Source organism: Schistocerca piceifrons, chromosome 3 (assembly GCF_021461385.2).
Source record: "Schistocerca piceifrons isolate TAMUIC-IGC-003096 chromosome 3, iqSchPice1.1, whole genome shotgun sequence".
Lineage (NCBI taxonomy): Eukaryota > Metazoa > Arthropoda > Insecta > Orthoptera > Acrididae > Schistocerca > Schistocerca piceifrons.
Genome location: NC_060140.1, coordinates 106884063 through 106903147, shown reverse-complemented (window position 1 = coordinate 106903147; position 19085 = coordinate 106884063). Strand labels below are relative to the sequence as shown.

Genomic DNA, 19085 nt, shown 5'->3' with positions numbered 1-19085 from the left:
TCCCTTACCTCGTACTAAGAGAGGTCATCAATACGTTTCGATTATTATTGATACATTTTCAAGATTTACCTGGCTCCTTCTGAGTCATGACATAACTGCTACCATCACTATTTTGCATTTAACTAATGTTTTCTGAGTTTTTGGACCCCCCCAAACAAAATTGTTAGTGATAACATGTCGGCTTTCCTTTCAGCTCCCTTCAAGGCATTCTGTGTTTCAAAACGGTGTCAAGCATGTAACTACTAGACCATATTATCCACAGGGCTCTTTCGCGGAGAAGGTCAATTGAAGTGCACCAGGGGTATTTTCTGCCCTGTGGACGTTAACGCCCCAGCTATCTACCCTGGTCATTAGCGTACTTTTCCGGCGGTGTGCCTTTAATCGTTGTGTTGATGCTGTCCAGCACATTGTGTAGTTCGACAGCCTTTAAGTTGTTTGGTTCATACTTGCTTAGAGTGGTTATTGTTCCCTTGGCTATTTTTAAATGCCAATTTCTGAAAATGTAGTGCTGTTCGTATCCTCGTCCTCGGCCGATATTTTCCATCGTTGTGCCGTTGGTCAAACGGAAGGGAATTGATTAAATTGTTGGTCGGTCCTTGGACCGTCCCTAGTTTGGGTTGCCATCCGATTATTTACCTTGAACTCTTGGCTGCCTGTCTCACCTCGCCTTATGTTTGAGCTACCTTCTCAGGCTGACCCTGGGAACACTTCTGAGCAGCACTTGTACTGTTTGTTTTAGATTTTGATTTTCATTTTCGTTTGAAGTACTGTTGAGGCCTTCGGCCGTGTATTAATTCAGTTCTTTTAAATTTTACATAAAGGTCTTGCGCCGTGTTAAATTAAAATTTTTAAGATTGATTTTATTTTAAAAAAGAAAAAAAAAAATTTCCCCTTAGAATTGGTTCTATCTGAAATTGTTTGTAATCCAGGCCCTAAGCCATTAGTTGTTCCATGTGTTATGTGTGGCCCTCAGCCGAGGATTTGAACCCCTTTTAATAAATCCTTCAGCCGTGTGTATTCTTTCAAGTAAAATTTGTTATAAGAAGGAAGGGGTTTATTTTAAATTGTTTGCCTGACTTGTTGTTCAGGCCTTCAGCCGTTGTTTCAAATTTGTCTGTGGCCTTCTGTTGTGCAATAAGTTAATATTTCTTTAATTAGGCTTTAGGCTGTTCTGTTGTAAGTTTAAAAAGAAATTTCTTGGATGGAAAAATTGTTTATTAATTTGTTTTAATTATAGTTGTCCTTCAGATGTGTAGTGTAGGCCTTCAGCCATTCTTGTTTTTGGTGTGGTTTTCGGCCTTCAGCCCAAAAAGCATCTCAAGTTCTTTAACGAGGCCTTCAGCCATATTGTTTAATTGTGATCTTTTAAAGCAATGTGTAAATGAGTGGTTCTTAGAAAAATAAAGTTGTATCTTTGATTGTGCAACTCACAGTAACTGTTTACGGCCCCACCCACAATCATAACCTTGTCCTGTCGCTCTCTGAGTACCTACAAACCGGGTAAACATTCCACTTTGCAGCTTCCAGAATTCTTCGTACACTTGTACTGCTAACTCCCACTTCATGTGCACATTGCATAGCAGACTTCTGTTGAGAATTAACAAACGTTTCCAACATGAGATCCAATGAAGCAGGACTTGTAGCTGTACACTATCTTCCTGATCTTCCTTTGTGAATATCACAAATCGTTCCACACAATTCAAACTTGTCAATGATACGTTTAATTGTTAGGTGGGTTGGCAGTTCTGTTTCAAACTCCCACCTCCACTGGTATTGCACTTCAACGGCATTATCAAACTTGAAAAACCACTTCATAATACATATTCATTACTCGAATGTCAAGCATGCTACAGCCATCTTGTTTTCTCAATACCGAGATGAAAGTAAGTACTAACATCTGTTGAGCCAAAGACAGTACTACAATACACTCATAACTCAAATTGAACAACAATATCAGTATCTCGATAGAGTCTGATAAAGTGTGTACACATATGTCTGGCAGACTCTGTAATATGGGATCTAAACATAGTAATGGAAAGTGCTTGGTGGAATACAAATAAGAAGAATACAGGTAACAACTCAACTCATAGTTGAAGTGTATTGTTGACGGTTACATACACAAGACTGGGAAAACTTTCGGATCTCTCTCTCTCTCCCTCTCTCTCTCTCTCTCTCTCTCTCTCTCTCTCTCTCTCTCTCTCTCTCACACACACACACACACACACACACACCATGCCTGCACAGCTACATCAACCTGGCCAACGACATTGTGCTGACACTTCTGTTTGACTGCAGAGCCATATTTTAATTACATACTTGAAAAGCCTCATAGAATATGGAGAATATCACAAATGACTTCTAGTGTCAAAAGAAACAGTATTGAAAATATATGTACGACAACACTTTGATGTGTGAATGATACACTGACTTTTTACACTTGTATGTAATTTGATAAGACACACCAACATAGTAATGCTTAGCACCTCGTTTCACACTGATGACAATGGCAACACATCATGGAATAGTTCCATGAAACATCACACACATTTGGGAATCATCTTGGTCAATGGCTCTCAACCAGCATATTAAACTCAGGGACATTGATCATGGGTGGGTCATAGATCCACACAGTTTGCTTTGTGGCATCCATGATGATTTCAATGAAATTAAGGTCTGGTGTCCAATGGAGTTAAACAAGTGCCTTTACGTTCTTGGAAGTCAAGCACACTCTCAACCTTTCCAACACACACACACACACACACACACACACACACACACACACACACACAAATTAGATATGGGCACTTGGAATCAAAAACAGGACCTCCTCATCGGCAGCCACTACTGCTCATCACCAGACCATGAAGGTATTTGTGCTGGAGAATGAGTTCTTGATTTCTCACATGTGTAGATCTTCTTTCATTCTCCTTCCACATAACTTATGAAAGCACTATAACAGTATTATGAGCTTTTTTCCCTTCCATTTTACTTTAAACTTGTTTCTTAACTTTTTTCATTCTTTTGTCTTACCTTTTGCTCCTTCTGGAGAAACTTCCAGTTATAAAACTGAAAATTTTCTATTCCTTGCCAGTATCTAACAGTTCAACTACATTTGTTCCATATTCATGGAAATTGTTAATACCCTCTCTTATTATGGCATGTACAATTTTTCTTCATTTTACAGTAAGGGTAAGGACATACCAAAAATCTGGAACTGCTATCAGAGATGCTGTTTTAGTAATTCACATACTGTCTTATTTTGAGAAGACCCACAGTCACTGATTGTACAACAAATTTTGTTGTCATTCAAAACTGCACATATTTCTAATGTTATGACTGGTTTCAGCTCCACTGAACTATCTTACGAACCGAATATGATAGCTACAAGAGTCATCTGTCAATTTCTATAAGCAATATGCGTGTGTATTGCACTATGACACAGAATTCATATTGCTTACAGAAACTGATCAATTATTTGACATGAATAACATCATACTACAACTGCATTAGGATGGCAGCCTGCGTGTTTCATAGTCTTTGAAAAGCTCTTTGGTAGGTGTAAAACTTATCATCTCTGCATATTATTTACATGTTCATTTTTGCAGAATTGGAAGTTTATTGACTTTAGATGACTATCTTACATGATTATTCCATAAGACAAAAACAGATAAGAAAGTATGCCAGCTACCACTGTTACTCAGGAGCCAAGTTAATAAGAAAAACTTTGTGTGTGAGGCAGGTATGAGTACCTTACATTGTTGCCAGTTGCTATGATTACAATTCAAAATAATGCTACTGTACCTGGTGAAACTTCTCAGAGTCTGCCTCTGGAGAACCACTGTCTGGATGATACCGTTTGACGAGTTCAAGGAAAGACGTACGAACTTTTTCTTGATCACAGCCATTCTCCAGCCCAAGTACATGGTAATACGCCTACAGAATAAAATATTTTATGAAATGTGTGTCCTGATTCTCATCTAGGTAATGTATGTATTCACGATACTCTTTCATGTGCACAAATTTCTGTGAGCCATGTATTATTGAAAATTAAACATTTATGTAAGTAAAAGCACAATAATACTAGTTGAAAATATTTTATTACATTATTTTTGTATGTGGTAATGAAAAGTCCTAGGTATAATATAAGAAATGAAAGGGGTAAATGTAATAACTCGCCAAACACTTGAGGCAGTGGATTATCAACATAACCAAGATTGAAAATGTTGCTAAGCTTTTGGACAAGCCATGCATCAGAGGGACAGGTTAGGTTTCAGCTGTTACACATTGTGAAGGGGCCACTGAAGTCGTGTGTGTTATGCTCAGCAGTGAGTTTTGCTCACTCTGTTCTTCGCCTCAGTTTGACAGTTGTCACATTAATTCATGTGGACAGCTGGTTGATGGTCATACCTGCATAAAAGGCAGTGCAGAAGTTACAGTAGCACTTGTATATGATATAGCTGCTTTTCCCTGACAGGATAGGATCTATCAGTGACATGACTGGAATAGATTGCACTGGGATGGTGCAGAGGCCAGGTCTTGCACTAGGGTCTTCCACAGGTGTACTGCTTAAGTGGCGAAGGGTTGTAACAGGAGAATAGACCAGGATATTTTGTAGACTGGGTGGGCAGTGGAATACCACCTACTGAGGGTTGGGAAGGATTGTGAGTGGGATGTTCCTTATTGAATTCTTGGCAACAGATATGGAAAGCCGATCCACTCTAGGTACTGACAAGATGTTCTTTCACAGACAGTTTCTGGGGGCAAGAGGATTAGGGAAACATGTAGGAAAATAGCTTAGTATGACCTTCATCATCCCAAGTAAGGGACTGCTTGTTACTGCAGATGTACTGTCCATGAGTGGCCATACTAAATGAGAGAAATATTTTAGTGTGACAGATACAGTAGCTATGAAAATGGATGATTTTTGGGCTTCATAAGGACAGAGGTTTTTAGAGAACAACTGCAGAGGTGAAGGTCCACATTCAGTAAGGGGGCAGACTGGACTCAGGAGGACAAGGCGCAGGGGATGGGAGAGAAGGTATTGAGGCAGTTATGGGAGGAGGATAGGTGACCATGAACCAGGGTCTGAACTAAGATGATTTCCTCTAGATAGCCCATGAACAAGAAAAGAATGGAAGGAAGGAAGATTAGGGTTTAATGTCACATCAACATTGAGATCATTAGAGACAGAACACAAGCTTGGATTGTTTCAAGCACAGGGAAGGATATCAATGTGTCCTTTCGAAGCAATCATCCTGGAATTTGCCTGGAACAATTTATGAATATCACAGAAAACCTAAATGAGGATGGTCAGACACAGATTTGAACCGTTGTACTATCAAGTGCGCATCAAGTGTGCTAACCACTGCTGCACCTTGCTCAATGGCCCATGAACAGATTAGCATAAGAGGGTGCGAAGCAAGTTCCCTCCCATTCCTAGTCTGCAGATTTGTCGTATACTTTTCCTCTGAAGGAGAAGTAGTTATGGTAAGGACGTAGTCTGTCAGACGTGTAAGGAATAAGGTGGCGAGTTTAGTCTCAGTAGGATGTTGGGAGACTTACTGATCAATAGTGACAGGGTACAGGCATGGGGGATGATGGTGTATAGCGACACAGCATCAACAGTGCTGAATAAAGACACAGGTGCTAATAGGATGGGGTGGTTGAGAGGTGGTGAAGGAAATGGTTTGTGTCACTGATACAGGGACCAAAGCTGTGGGCAATGGTTGGAGGTCGTGGCCAATAAGAGCCGATAACTAGGTAACCAGGGAATGGATGAATGGGAGTGAGGGATGGTCGCTGAATAAAGACACAAAATTGGAGAGGCAAAGATTCTACATAGGCTCCTGGTCAAAGGGGTTGGAGGTGAAAAAGTGTTTCCACTGCAGGGACTGGAAGAAAGAGAATTGGCCTTTAACAAGTCCATCATTACTGAATTTGAATGTGGGATGAAACTGAAGCCTTTGGACAGGACTGAAATTTCTATGGTATTGACATTTTCGGTGGACAGGTTGACAACAGTGTCTTGAGTTTGATTGTGTTACATTCTGATATTTGATTCATACAGATAAAACAGTGGTCAAATAGACTGGAAGTAACAACACGTTTACTCAGGATACAGTTACAAGGCTGAAATAGCACTATCAAGCAACTCTAAGTCTGTACAGATTACAGGAAGACAAAGCAGTTAGCAAGAAACCACCGAGAGAGTTACTACAGGATATATAACCAGACTGGTAATTCCATTGAAGATGTTAAATGGAGTCCTAAGTGAGTGGCATAGTCCTACGCCTAGGTCTACCAGTCAGTGTATGCTGAGGATTTGTCAGATTGGCAGATGTCTGTGCCAGTCAAGAGTTGCTCTGAATGAGGAACCAAGGAGCAGTCGGTGCAACTGTCTGGCGTAACTCTCAATCACGAGTCACCTCTCGGAGGTTGTATGTTTGCCTAAGTACCTCTGAGGCAGAGGTATACAGCACAGACTATTTTCAGGCATGTGACTTGTGGAGGGAAAGAGTCCCGCACTGGCTGTGTTCCCTGACATAAACTGGAATGCCACGAGAAGGTGACAGTAGCGTCTAAAGTAGTGGTGACCTTAGTTCCCAGTGATAACAAGCATTGTTGTTTTTGTTATTGTTGTATTTGTTCTTGTTGCTGTTGTCGTCGCAATGACTTGCTCCCCAGAGCTGTTATCATCGAGCTGACTTGCAGATGCCAGTGCAGGAAGTGGAAGATACCTGAAGCTTAGACAGCTGTGGGACACAGGTGTGCATGTGGTTGCAATCTGGCTGGAGTGTACATGTGGATACTCCCTTCTTCCTTGGGGAGATGATGGCGGAGCCGTCTTGCTAGCAGCCAAAAATCCTGCATCCCCTTCCCCCTTGGTGACAAGACTGCAGAAGGACTGATGGTGTAGAGCAGCCAGGAAGAAATGCGCAATGGAAAAGAGTGGGGCACTGGAGGAATCTGCTGAATGTGAAGCCACCAGAGAACCCCACATTGAGAAAGCATAGTAAGAAAAGGGTGTGAGCACAGAAGAATACCGAGCAAGGTGGTGCAGTGGTTAGCACACTGGACTCGCATTCAGGAGGACGACGGTTCAATCCCGCGTCCGGCCGTCCTGATTTAGGTTTTCCGTGATTTCCCTAAATCGCTCTAGGCAAATGCCGGTATGGTTTCTTTGAAAGGGCACGGCCGAATTCCTTCGCCGTCCTTCCCTAATCCGATAAGACCGATGACCTCGTAGTTTGGGCTCTTCCCCCAAAACAACCAACCAACCACAGAAGAATGTTCCACTGCAAGCTTGCCACTGTAATATGCGTGAGAGCCCAGAAAGGAAGAGAGTGGACTGCCTGAGAAAGCACTCCATCGAGCAATCCCTGTGGAGGGTATGTAGGAACAGAAAGGAAAAGGTAGGTCTGGGGTATGGAATGAGGAACAGAGGGTCTGATTAACCTAGGAGGTTGGCAGAATAAGGGTAGTGCACCTGACGAGGCCATTGCATGCAAAGCCACTGAAGGCCGGTGGTATCCTGGAAGCAGATTGAGCCTGGAAGCCAGTTGCAGCTGGAGGCCAGTTGAGGCTGGAGGCCAGTTGAGTCTGGAGGCAAGCTACCCTCACAGGTTGATCCTCAGAGGCCTCAAAGAGGATGATCCTCAAAGCTCCAGAGGTGGCTGATCCTCAGAGCCCTGGAGGTCAGCGAAAGAAAACCCTGCACAGCTGAACCTAGCTGGAGCCCTGTAGCCAGCTGATATCTGTAGCAGTGCCACCCTAGAGAAGAGTGTGCGCCACTACTGCAAAACGCAGATGCAACAGGAAGCAGCACCGAGTGGCAACAGGTGGACAGGACTCATTGCTTCTGGGACACTCTGCTACAAAGTCTCCCAGACGCTGGAAAATTTTAAGAGTATTGGCCACAATGATCGGGCAGAAAAGACACACGACAATAGAGGGCATGTTAGGTCCAGGACAAAAAACAACAGGAGACGTGAATGGAGGCAAAATAGAGAGCTTGGTGCTAATGACAGGGCAAGAACTGAAACAATGTTGCACTACAACCAAATGGACAACATTCACAGAATATGTAGTATGTTGTCACCAAATGTCAAATGGGATGAGATTGGGAGAAGTGGCACCAGAACCATCAAAAAATGGGTGATCTTGTTACCAGTTCCTTTGTCTGAACCACTGCCATTCTTAGGAAGGGGTCACTCTGTTACAGCGGGCAAGGCTGTGAAAGGTCGTCAAAACTTTATCCTCATTGACAATCTCCAAAACAGAGCCTCCCTCAAGAAAAGGGCTGGCATGGCTGCAATATGCAGGGCAAGTGTAAGCAGCATCAAGCAGAGTTGGAGGGGGCAGCAGCAATAGGCAGATGCAAAGGAAGCAGCATCGGGTGGCTAGATGGCACATGGGACTGAAAATGTTAGGACTCTTTCCTATTCAGGTATTGGGATGAGAACAGGACAAAACATATTGGTTACTCATGGCACCATTGATGAAAATAAACAGAGCAATGTGGAAAATGCATTACCAATGACAGAGGAGATATCACAAAGAAGAGTTTTATCTTCATTGTTAATATTTTATGGCAGATAAGGCTGTGAGAGGTGGACAAATCTTTGTCTTCTTCGCCAATATCCAAAATAATGCTTCCCTCAAGGAAAGGGCTGCAATGTACAGAACAACAGGAAACAGCATTGGACAGAGCTATGAGGCAGGGGGCAGTGGGGCAGGAGGGTGGGGGGGCAATCCCCAGAATGGGTGAGAAGAGGAGAATGCTGTGGGATTGTAACTATCACTGTCACCAACTGGTACTGTACCTGATTTGGTACATACAGATGAAAGAGCAGCCACACAGACCAGAAGTAATAAAATGTTTATTCAGAATACAGTTACAGGAATAAATAACATGGTTTAGCACTGTACAGTCTATGTGGGTTAGCAAGTAACCCATTAGGGAATTACTACAGGAGATGTCACCAAACTGGTAACTCAGGTGAAGGTGCTTAATGAAGCCCTAAGAGTCCTAGGCCTAAGTATGCAATTCGGTGTCCACCAAGAGAAGGATTTATCAGATTGCAGAGGCTGGTGCTGATTGGCAGTTACTTTGAATAACGACCTGTGGAGCAGTCAACGCAACTGTATGGTATAACTCTTGAAGCTGACTATTTTCAGTCACATGACTCATGAAGGGAAGTGAAATACTGAGTTCCCAGCCATGTTTTATTTGTTGCTGTTGTGCTGGTTTTCAAACACCTATGCAGGAAGTGGATGACACCTGTAGCTTAGGGTAACCATGACACATGGGTGTGCACACAGTTGCAGCCTGGTCGGAGTGTACATGCAGATAATGCATACATTCTTCCTACAGGAGAAAAATCCTGCAGATTGCATTCTGCCATCTTGGAAAGTCAGAGGGAGCATTGGGAGATGCAGGTAAGAAAGGTCAGCAATGCAGAGTCCACTTGCTACGAGATGTTAATTTGAGGGAAGGGAAGTTAACTGGGCTACGATAGGTTTTATTGGGTGGTAGTACTATGCGGTGGTAGGAGAATACCAGTAAATTTGAAAACTTTTGGAGGTGATCTCTAGCACTCTTACATTTGCTGAATGACAAGGGTTTCAATTTGGGTGATACAAGTGATAGACTTACTGAAACAAAATATTACAGTTACACTACCAACAAGGATTGGCAATCTCAGAATTTAGACAATTAATGGGAGTGATAAATGGTGAGGTATTTTAACTTATTAGAGAATATCTATATACTCCTCATTATCTTTCTGAAATGTATGCACAGGATAGAAGCCCTGAGAAGCAACAAAATGTGGTGTAGAATGTCATTGACATACTGCTGCAGAGTAAGGGTGCCACAAATGACAACCAATGCCATCCTGCTTTGAAAAGAAATGGCACCCCAGACCATCCCTCCTGGCTGCTGAGCCAATGGTGAATGACAATCAGGTTGGTATCCTATTTCTGTCCGAGGCATCTTCACACGTCTCTGCTGGTCATCAGGGTTCAATTCGAAGCAGGACTCATCAATGAAGACAATTTTACTCCAATCAATGAGATTCCAGGCAGAAGACATGCCTGGAGACTCCCCACACAGTGGTGGGATAACAACTTGATTCTCACCTGCCATATGGCCTGACAATCAGGAGTGATTGTCTGGAGTGCTATTTCTTTTCATAGCAGGATACATTCGCTTGTTGTCTGTGGAACCCTTACAGCACAGCAGGCACATCGACAATATTCTATGCTGCATTTTGTTGTCCTTCATGGCAAGCCATCTGGGGCTTACATTTCAGTAAGGTAATGCCCACCTGCACACAGCAAGAGTTTCTGCTGCTCATCTTCATTCTTTCCAAACCCTACCTTGGCCAGCAAGGTCACCGGATCTTTCCATTACTGAGAATAGATGGGGTCCTCCATCCATCTTGGAATTTTGCTGATCTAAATGCCAACTACATAGAATTTGGCACAGTATCCCTCAGGAGGACATCCGACAACTCTATCAATCAGTGCCAAGTCGAATAACTGCTTACATACGGGCCAGAGGTGGACCAACGTGTTAACTGACTTTCTCAATTTGTCAAGTTCTTTCTCTTGAATAAATATTCCAATTTTTGTAAAATTGTAATCATTTGTTTGCCTGTACATGTACATCACTTCCACTGATTTCTCTCCCATTTGGATAATTCCTTTGTGGTGTGTCCTTTTTTGTCTTAGAGTGTATTATAGTTGCTCCGGCTCCTTTGCTGTAGAGTAGAAAATATTGGCAAATATTTGGGACACAGCTTATCCTTGTCAGAAACCATCAAACCATGCAGTCAAGTAACATTTCAGAACTTGAGCAGACATAGGTGCCTTGTTCAACCTTTTTTTTTTCTTTTTTAACTCAGTTCCAAGAACCAAAGGATATATGTCACCATCATCATCATAATCAACACCATCATTTCCCAGCTCCAGTTTCACACGTGTCCACAAGCACTAGCCATCTGCTCTGCTTCACAGATCTTCTACTTCTGGACATCTTCCCATTAGAATACTGTTGTTTTCATGTCATATTTCACTGTAGCCATCCAGAATTTCTGAGCCTCATCTTTCGTCTCGAACATAAGAGGGTGGTTAGATACGTCTGGTAAATTTCCATGAAAGAATGGAGCATTTCTGTTGCACCTCCATATTTGGTAAACTTAATTATTCCATGATTTTATACAGAATTTTAACACTGTACAGCACACAGTTCATTGTTGACAACTGTGTTTTGTGCTGTTATTTAACATCTACATTTGAAGGATTGGACTGCTGCAGAAATGAAAACAGAAATGGATAAATTGCACAAGGGCCCTGCACCATCATTGAAGACCATTTGCTTTTGGATTAATGAAACTGAATGAGGATGGACTGGTGCCGAAGATGAAGCACACTCTGGCCATTCAACTGAAGTCACCACACAGGAAACTACTGACAAAATCCATAATACGTTATTGCAAGACTGCTGAATAAAAATTCATGAGATTGATGAGACTGTAGGCACCTCAATGGAGCAAGTGGATTATATCTTGCAAGGAGACTTGGCTATGAAGAAACTGTGTGCAAAGTGGGTGCTGCAACTGTTTTATCTCAACTAAAAGTGCATCTGGCACAATATTTTGACACAATGTCTGGCAATGTTTATTCGAATCTGCAAGACTTTTTGCATCAATTTGTGACTGTTGCTGAAACCTGGATCCCTCATTACACACTAAGACTCAAAACAGCAGTCAAAACAAAGGACAAAGGCTGGTAAAAGCACGCCAAAGAAGATAAAGACTGGCCACTGTTTCTTGTGATTCTCACGGAATAATCTTAATATAGTACTCGGAATAAGGCAAAAGCATAACTGGACCCTATTACGCTTCACTGCTGGATCATTTGAAAGTTTCGCAGGATGGAAAAAAGACCAAGGTGGGCAGGCAAAAAGGCACTCTTTCACCATGATAATACGCCATCCCATACATCAATGATAACACGGCAAAAACGCATGCATTGGGCTTTGAACTGGTTCCTCAGCCACCCTATTCACCACAAGTGACATCTTCCATTCTTCCAACTTGAAACTCTAGCTTGGTGGGAAGAAATTTGATCACACGAGGAAGGGATAGTTGCAGTCAACAAGTATTTTGCACAATTTGACAGAATGTATTTTTTAAAGTGGGATGCAAAAGCTGGAGGATCCCCGGGCCTAGTGTATGTCCCTCAAAGGAGACTATGTCAAGAAGTAACATAAGTTGTTTATGAAACAAATATTTTTTCTTGCTTCTTTAGCAGACTTCTCAGATCACCCTAGTATACTGAAATATATTTTCTGGCTGATCTTCTTTCACCTGTTCTCTTAATCTGACCATACCACTGCAATTTCTGTTTCTTTATTACACTAGTAACAGGGACTTCAATGCAGGATACATTATTCGTTCACCTCATATTTTATCTTGTCCTTTATACTAGTTTGTTTCACAGCGCTTATGAATTTCATTTCTATTGCTTGAATTCTGCTATATTATTTTTATCAGCAGAGTACATGTCTGAAAACCATAAGTGAAGATGGGTGCAAGGTATGTGTGATACACAGTTGTTTTTGGCTTTTTGTGGTCCTTTACAGCCAAATAAAAGATTTCTGACTTGACCATAAAACTACGTAGGACTATAATTACAACAGTAAAATTTAGCAGGTCCAGAAATGAGAGTTTTTGTAATTGTTCTAACACAATATTTAGCTTGATTATTTTATAAACTGCTTGCTTGTAAGGTATTACTCTTCTGACTGTTTTAAGCTAAAAAATAGCTTACACTTGATCAATAAGGATAACAGGAACTTCCCTAATAACAGTCAGTGTATCATGCATTATCAATAAAAATTAATAACTCAGTAATTCATGTATTCTGCCTCTTATGCTAAGAATAGTTTCACACTGGACCATAAATGGCCAATGCTGCTTCAAAGATCTCAAAAGTCTTACATTCAATTCCTGGAGCATTATCTTAACAATTTTTTTACTAACAATTTAAATTATTTTTAGATTAGCCGTGATTTAAACTAGCACAATACAAACTGCAACAGTAATTTTCATCTAGACCTTTCTCTTTGTGCTTGGTTCAGAATGGCATTCCGTATTCTGGTGCAAACACCTTCAACATGCTCCCATTACTAATAAAGAAGAAACAGGGAATCCCAGCCAACCAAAAGAAAACTTACAGCATTAGTAACTTCTTCTACAAACTGCATGATTAGCTAATTGAAGAATCCTATTAACTGCAAGATCAACAGCAACAATATTTCTTGTAAGCAAGCATCTGTTGTTACATGCAGAAAACTGTTACCCTCTAATAAATATAAATAAGATAATGTATGCATTAAACTAGCCATAGAATATAATCAGCTGGCATTTATGATATTTTAGGTAACAGCAATTTTTTCAAAGTAAGAGATTTACTACTAGTACCACTACTGATAAATTAAATTCAGCCTCTGTAGACATGATGTCTGTATAGCAATTTAAAGGTAATAAATTCTCAGGATGGTATCACGGGACTTAGGATAACAAGGATCAGTTGGGGGAATGGGGAATAGGTTATGACACTCATATTAGTATTGTGAGAGGAGAAGGGATGGGTGGAGGAAATGAAGCACAATTTTATAGAAAATAAAAATTATTGAAAAACTGTGTTTATTAATAACCAAATATACTAATACTTCCACTTTATGATAGGTACCTGCTACTTACAATATAATTCATTGACAAAGTTTGTATGACATTTTCAAACATTATTTTGCTGTAAACACACTTTCTATATTCAATTTTTAGCAATGTTTGACACTGGTTGGTAATACAAGAAAAAGCATTGCAGACCGAAGGTACATTGCTAGTGGAGGTTTTCATAATATGTACAAGACATTACGCATTTTCATTTTCAAGGAGGAGAATAGTGGTGTCAGTAAATAGATTTAAGATTTCATGATGAATGACTCAAAGTACATTTGTTGCTAATTAATTTCCATTACAGTTTCTTTATCTGAACCAATACTGAATTGATACATCTATCTGTGTGCCAGGGAAGGAGATGGGTTTAGAAAATCATTTTTTCTTCTCTCTTTTTTTCTTGTTTATGTATTACCGCCATAGACTTATTCTGCTACAGCTAAGAGTTATTCTTTCCGTTGAAAGAATGGTATGTGGAATATGGTTTTGGAAAATACTGGTAGTGGGGCTCGGTATGAAAGCATTAGTGTAGCATAAAGTTCATTTCCAATCATGGGTATATTTAATGTTTTATCAGTATAAATGCGAAAATTTAATATGCGCAGGTCATATCTCAATACCAAATCATCTTACTTTATATCACTACGCTTGTTTGCGATGGATTAGGTCATTTGTCTTCATATCTTACCGAATAATCTGTCTTCCTACCGCCAGAATAGTTCTTCAATAAAATGTTACGCGTTGGAATATTTCTACATTTTGAAGTAAACAGTTGTATATTTTTCCTGTAAAGCGTTGTGCAGCATGTTTGTTGCGTTGCCATTTGTTTTGGTTTTTTGTTGTGGACAACAAAACGTCAAGGGTTTACTGCCAACGATATACCGCTGCCTGAAGTAGGCTGCGACCATCAAATTTTATCTTATTATTTTGCAACGTAATTGAATTAAACTTTGCTATATCAGATTTTTACATAATTTTACAGTTTCTTTGTAACCATTTCACATATCTATGTCATTTATTGTTTCATGGTAGGCCACAATCAGTTATTATTGGGCTTGCTCCTATGCATTTATTTCTTGGTAGTCATCATACAAACAGCGTCGTCTGCTACAAAGGAAGATTGCAAAGCTAATCATGCTAATATTTGATTGATTCTTAGATAGATCCCACAGTGGGATGAGAAAGTAAGAATTCGGTTTAAAAATTTTTCTTATGATTATATATTATCTCAATTAATGTTACGTGCTTCACTTAAAATTGGTTAATTCTTGACTACTGTGGTAGTTGTCAAAAAATGGCTGAGAAGAGGAAGGGAAAGAAACGAAAGGAGGTAAACGGAAGCTAATATACCAGGATTTAATATTTATATTGTGTCAAGCTGTGCAGACACACAACATTTCGTAACAGTCGCGGTTTTCAATTGCTTATTTTGGAAAAATTGCTGATGTTTGGGAAGAGAACTAATGTATGAAAGAAGTGACGTTGGCGATTCTAGCAATTGTTGGCGTGTTGCGGTTTCAGTATCTCACCGGCTGGGAAAACATTATGAACATTGTCAAACTAGCGTTGTATATATCCTTCCGCATAAATGATTGACACACGTCGTATCCTACCCATTTTATTTTAAGGTACCTTATTTAAACTCATACTCCTCTCGAAATAGAAGAAATAACATTAATTCTTGATTTGTTATTTTGAGACGTGTGAGTAGGTGGAATTATAGGAATTCATCATAACCCAAAATTCTCTGCTGTAGACGTAAAGAAACACTGTGTTTTGATGTACACTATTCTGTCTTTGCTCACATTCCGTTCATACAGTGGAGATTGCCCGCCTTCGTGTAGTTGTGCTAATCTTTCAGCCATATGGATAAAAGAGAGTCGTGTGTAGGTGGTCGTAGTTATTTGCTTTGTTCCATCACTGGATGGTCTAAGTACTAGGCCACCCATTCTGTGGGATTATATGATTCTTGTAGAAGTGACTTGCATGTGATATAGTGCTCTGTAGTCTTACCTTATCTGTGTATTATACCATTATGATGTCATCTGTGGAAATTTACAGTAAGCTTTCGCCATCAACATCCCATTTAACATGAACCACGCAACTTTTACTTTATTCTGCTTTGTTTGAAGTATTCTATTTTTGGTTCACAGTAGCAATTCTTCAGCATATATGCAACTACTTTTGATGAGCATCATTATTAACATGTTCTGTATTCCATTGCAGCAGATTATGTCTTTTTAGTTATAAAGTTCCAGAGATCCATGTGAGCTGTAAAACACCATGTGTATAAAACATTGCTTTTTTTATCACACATGAGCTTAATATAGAAGTAAAATGAAATGATGTTATGGTATAGTTAGGTTATAAAGTAACGACAGAAAATGTTTGCCTTATATCTGCATTTAAGCCACTCTGTTCCTTGTTGTTATGTGGGAAAAACTTCAATTTCCACATAGGAAGTTATGTTCGTACTTGTAGTTACTTTTGTCACTGTGCCTAATATTGTGCTGAGCACAACATAAGTGTTGTTTTGATCTTCTTAATTTAAAATTTTTTTTTTTAATTTGCCACCTTCTAACTTCACATCATTTTGCGAGTAAGGGTTTTTATGGCATCCTCTTTGTGTTTTAGTACTTAATGGTCATTTCAATACAGACCAGAAAGTTCTGTATTGTGTACTCAGTTCCATATTCCCCGAGCTCAGAAGGTGTCCTCACGACCACCTCTGCCTACCTAATGCGTGCTCATTACGTGGATATTGTTGCTAAGATATTTAGGTGAGAGAGCAGTCTCATTTTTAAAGGGAACCTGGTTTAGATCCGTTTGTGATTGTTGTGGTTTAGCTTTTCTATGGTGCATTTAATGCATTTAAAGCAAATTATGGGGTTGATTCCATAAAGAGGGTGAGGACTGAATTTATTTTAAATCACTGTCCAATTAAATTTTTGCTATGTTTCTGATTTCAACTTGCCTTTATTTCTTGATGTTTGAAACTTTCCGTAGCACACACAAATTAATTCTTATATTGTAATAAAGACTCTGTCAGTCACCTTTCATTTATATGAACTGTGTTGACTGTAAAGTTTCTGTACCGTTTTAGTTACATTTTTCATGTCAGTTGTCCTACCCTGTTGTTCTACCAAGAATTCTGTAAGAACTACACTGAAGAGGCAAAGAAACTGGTGCACCTGCCTAATATTGTATAGGGCCTCCACGTGCACTCAGAAGTGCTACATGATGTGCCATGGACTCGACTAATGTCTGAAGTAATACTGGAGGGAACCGACACCATGAATCCTGCAGGGCTGTGCATAAATCTGTAAGAGTACAGGGGGGTGGAGACCTCATCTGAACAGCACGCTGTAAGGCATTCCAGATATGCTCAAGCAGAAGTGTTTGAACTCAGAAGAGTGTTCCTGGAGCCACTCAAGCAATTCTGGACATGTGGGATGTCACATTGTCGTGCTGGAATTGCCCAAGTCCGTCGGAATGCACAATGGTCATGATCAGACAGGATGCTTACGTACATGTCACCTGTCGGAGTCGTATCTAGACGTATCAGGCGTCCCGTATCACTCCAACTGCACATGTCCCACACCATTACAGAGCCTCCGCCAGCTTGAACAGTCCCCTGCTGACATCCAGTGTCCATGGATTCATGAGGTTGCCACCATGCCATTACATGTCCATCTGCTCGATACAATTTGAAACGAGACTTGTCCAACCAGGCAACATGTTTTCAGTCATCAACCGTCCGATGTCGGTGTTGACGGGCCCAGGTGAGGTGTAAAGCTTTGTGTCGTGCAGTTTTCAAGGGTCCATGAGGGGCTGTCAGCTCCGAGAGCCCACATCAATGATGAATGGTTCACATACTGACACTTCTTGGCCCAGCATTGAAACCTGGAGCAATTTGCGGAAGGGGTGCACGTCTGTCACGTTGAACATCTCTCTTCAGTCTTTGTTGGTCCTGTTCCTGCAGGATCTTTTTCCTGCACCAACCAATGTCGGGGATTTGATGTTTACTGGATTTCACATATTCATGGTGAACTCATGAAATGGTTGCACCTCAGAGACCCTGTGTCCCATCACTCGGGCGCAGACTATAATATCACGTTCAAACTCACTTAAATCTTGATACCCTGCCATTGTAGCAGCAGTAACCAATCTAACAACTGTGACAGACACTCGTCTTATATAGGCTTTGCTGACCACAGTGCAATACCTATGTTCTGCCTGTTTACATATATCTGTATTTGAATACGCATGCCTATACCAGTTTCTTTGGCACTTCAGTGTAGAATTGTAGATATTTACGTGTGAGTTTCTCATTTTCGCTCTTGTTGCAAATACAGTATATAGAGTAGAACTAATAATGAATAACGAGAGGAATGGGGATAATATACTAAAAATAGCATAGTGATTACTTTATCGTAGCCAAGATAGATAAAAAGCAAACACCCATCACAGTAGTAAAATATGCCTTCTAGCTCTGCAGATGATGGAGATCTTGAAGAATGTGTGATGGATGAAGAAAATTATTTAGATAGTCAAGGGAAATAAAAATTGGCAAAGAGAGATAGTTGGAAAAGGAAGAGAAAAAAAAGAAACAGTATGTACTGAGGAAAAGGAATGAAAGGGGAAACCCTCTGGTAGAGTCTTGCCTAGGACACAACTTAATCTTTGCTAACACTTGACTTAAGAGTTGGAAATGAAGGTTATATACATGGAAAACCTAAAGACATCAAAAAGTTTCAAATAAATAATATGTAATGGTAAGACAGAGTTTAAACTGTAAAACATATTGTGTATGAGTTGTGACTGTGGAAATAATTTGTTAGTAAATTAATGAACTGCAGGTTAAAACTGAAGAAATTGCAGATAGGTAGAAAATTAGGAGATGGGACCTGGGTAAGTTGAAAGAACCAGAGGTTATTTAATTTTTCAAAGTGGGCATTAGGCAACAATTGACTGTAACAGTAACAGGGGAGATGACTACAGTAGAAGATAAATGGCTAGCTTTGAGAGATGAAGGCAACTTAGGACCAAATAGGCATGGCCTAGTAGAAATCCCTGGATAACACGGGAGATATTGAATTCAGTTGACAGAAGGAGAAAATATAAAAATGAAGCAGCAAAAGCAATGGAGACACAGATGCCTGAAAAAAGACACAGATGCCTTAAAAATGAGATTGACAGAAAATTCAAAATAACTGGGGAGAATAACTAGATGACAAATGCAAAACACTAGAAGCATTCATGACTAGAGAAAGAATAGATGTCACCCTCTAGAAAACTGAAGATATCTTTCAAGAAAAGAAAAGCAACTGTATGAAT

General features: G+C 40.2%; 2 protein-coding genes across 2 annotated transcripts in view; one reads left to right on the top strand and one right to left on the bottom strand.

The window, feature by feature from the left end:
• LOC124787811 (dnaJ homolog subfamily C member 28) overlaps window positions 1–14737 on the bottom strand; it is a 64844-nt gene extending 50107 nt beyond the window's left edge. The window contains exons 1-2 of the mRNA XM_047254738.1: window positions 14437–14737; window positions 3802–3933 (exon numbers count right to left, since the gene is read on the bottom strand). Coding sequence (XP_047110694.1) covers window positions 3802–3933; window positions 14437–14571 — 267 coding nt within the window. The 5' untranslated portion in view covers window positions 14572–14737. The remainder of the gene's footprint in view (window positions 1–3801; window positions 3934–14436) is intronic.
• Window positions 14738–14950: 213 nt separating this feature from the next.
• Window positions 14951–19085, top strand: part of LOC124787810 (translocation protein SEC62) — a 99437-nt gene continuing 95302 nt past the window's right edge. Inside the window, exon 1 of the mRNA XM_047254737.1 lies at window positions 14951–15078. Coding sequence (XP_047110693.1) covers window positions 15043–15078 — 36 coding nt within the window. The 5' untranslated portion in view covers window positions 14951–15042. The remainder of the gene's footprint in view (window positions 15079–19085) is intronic.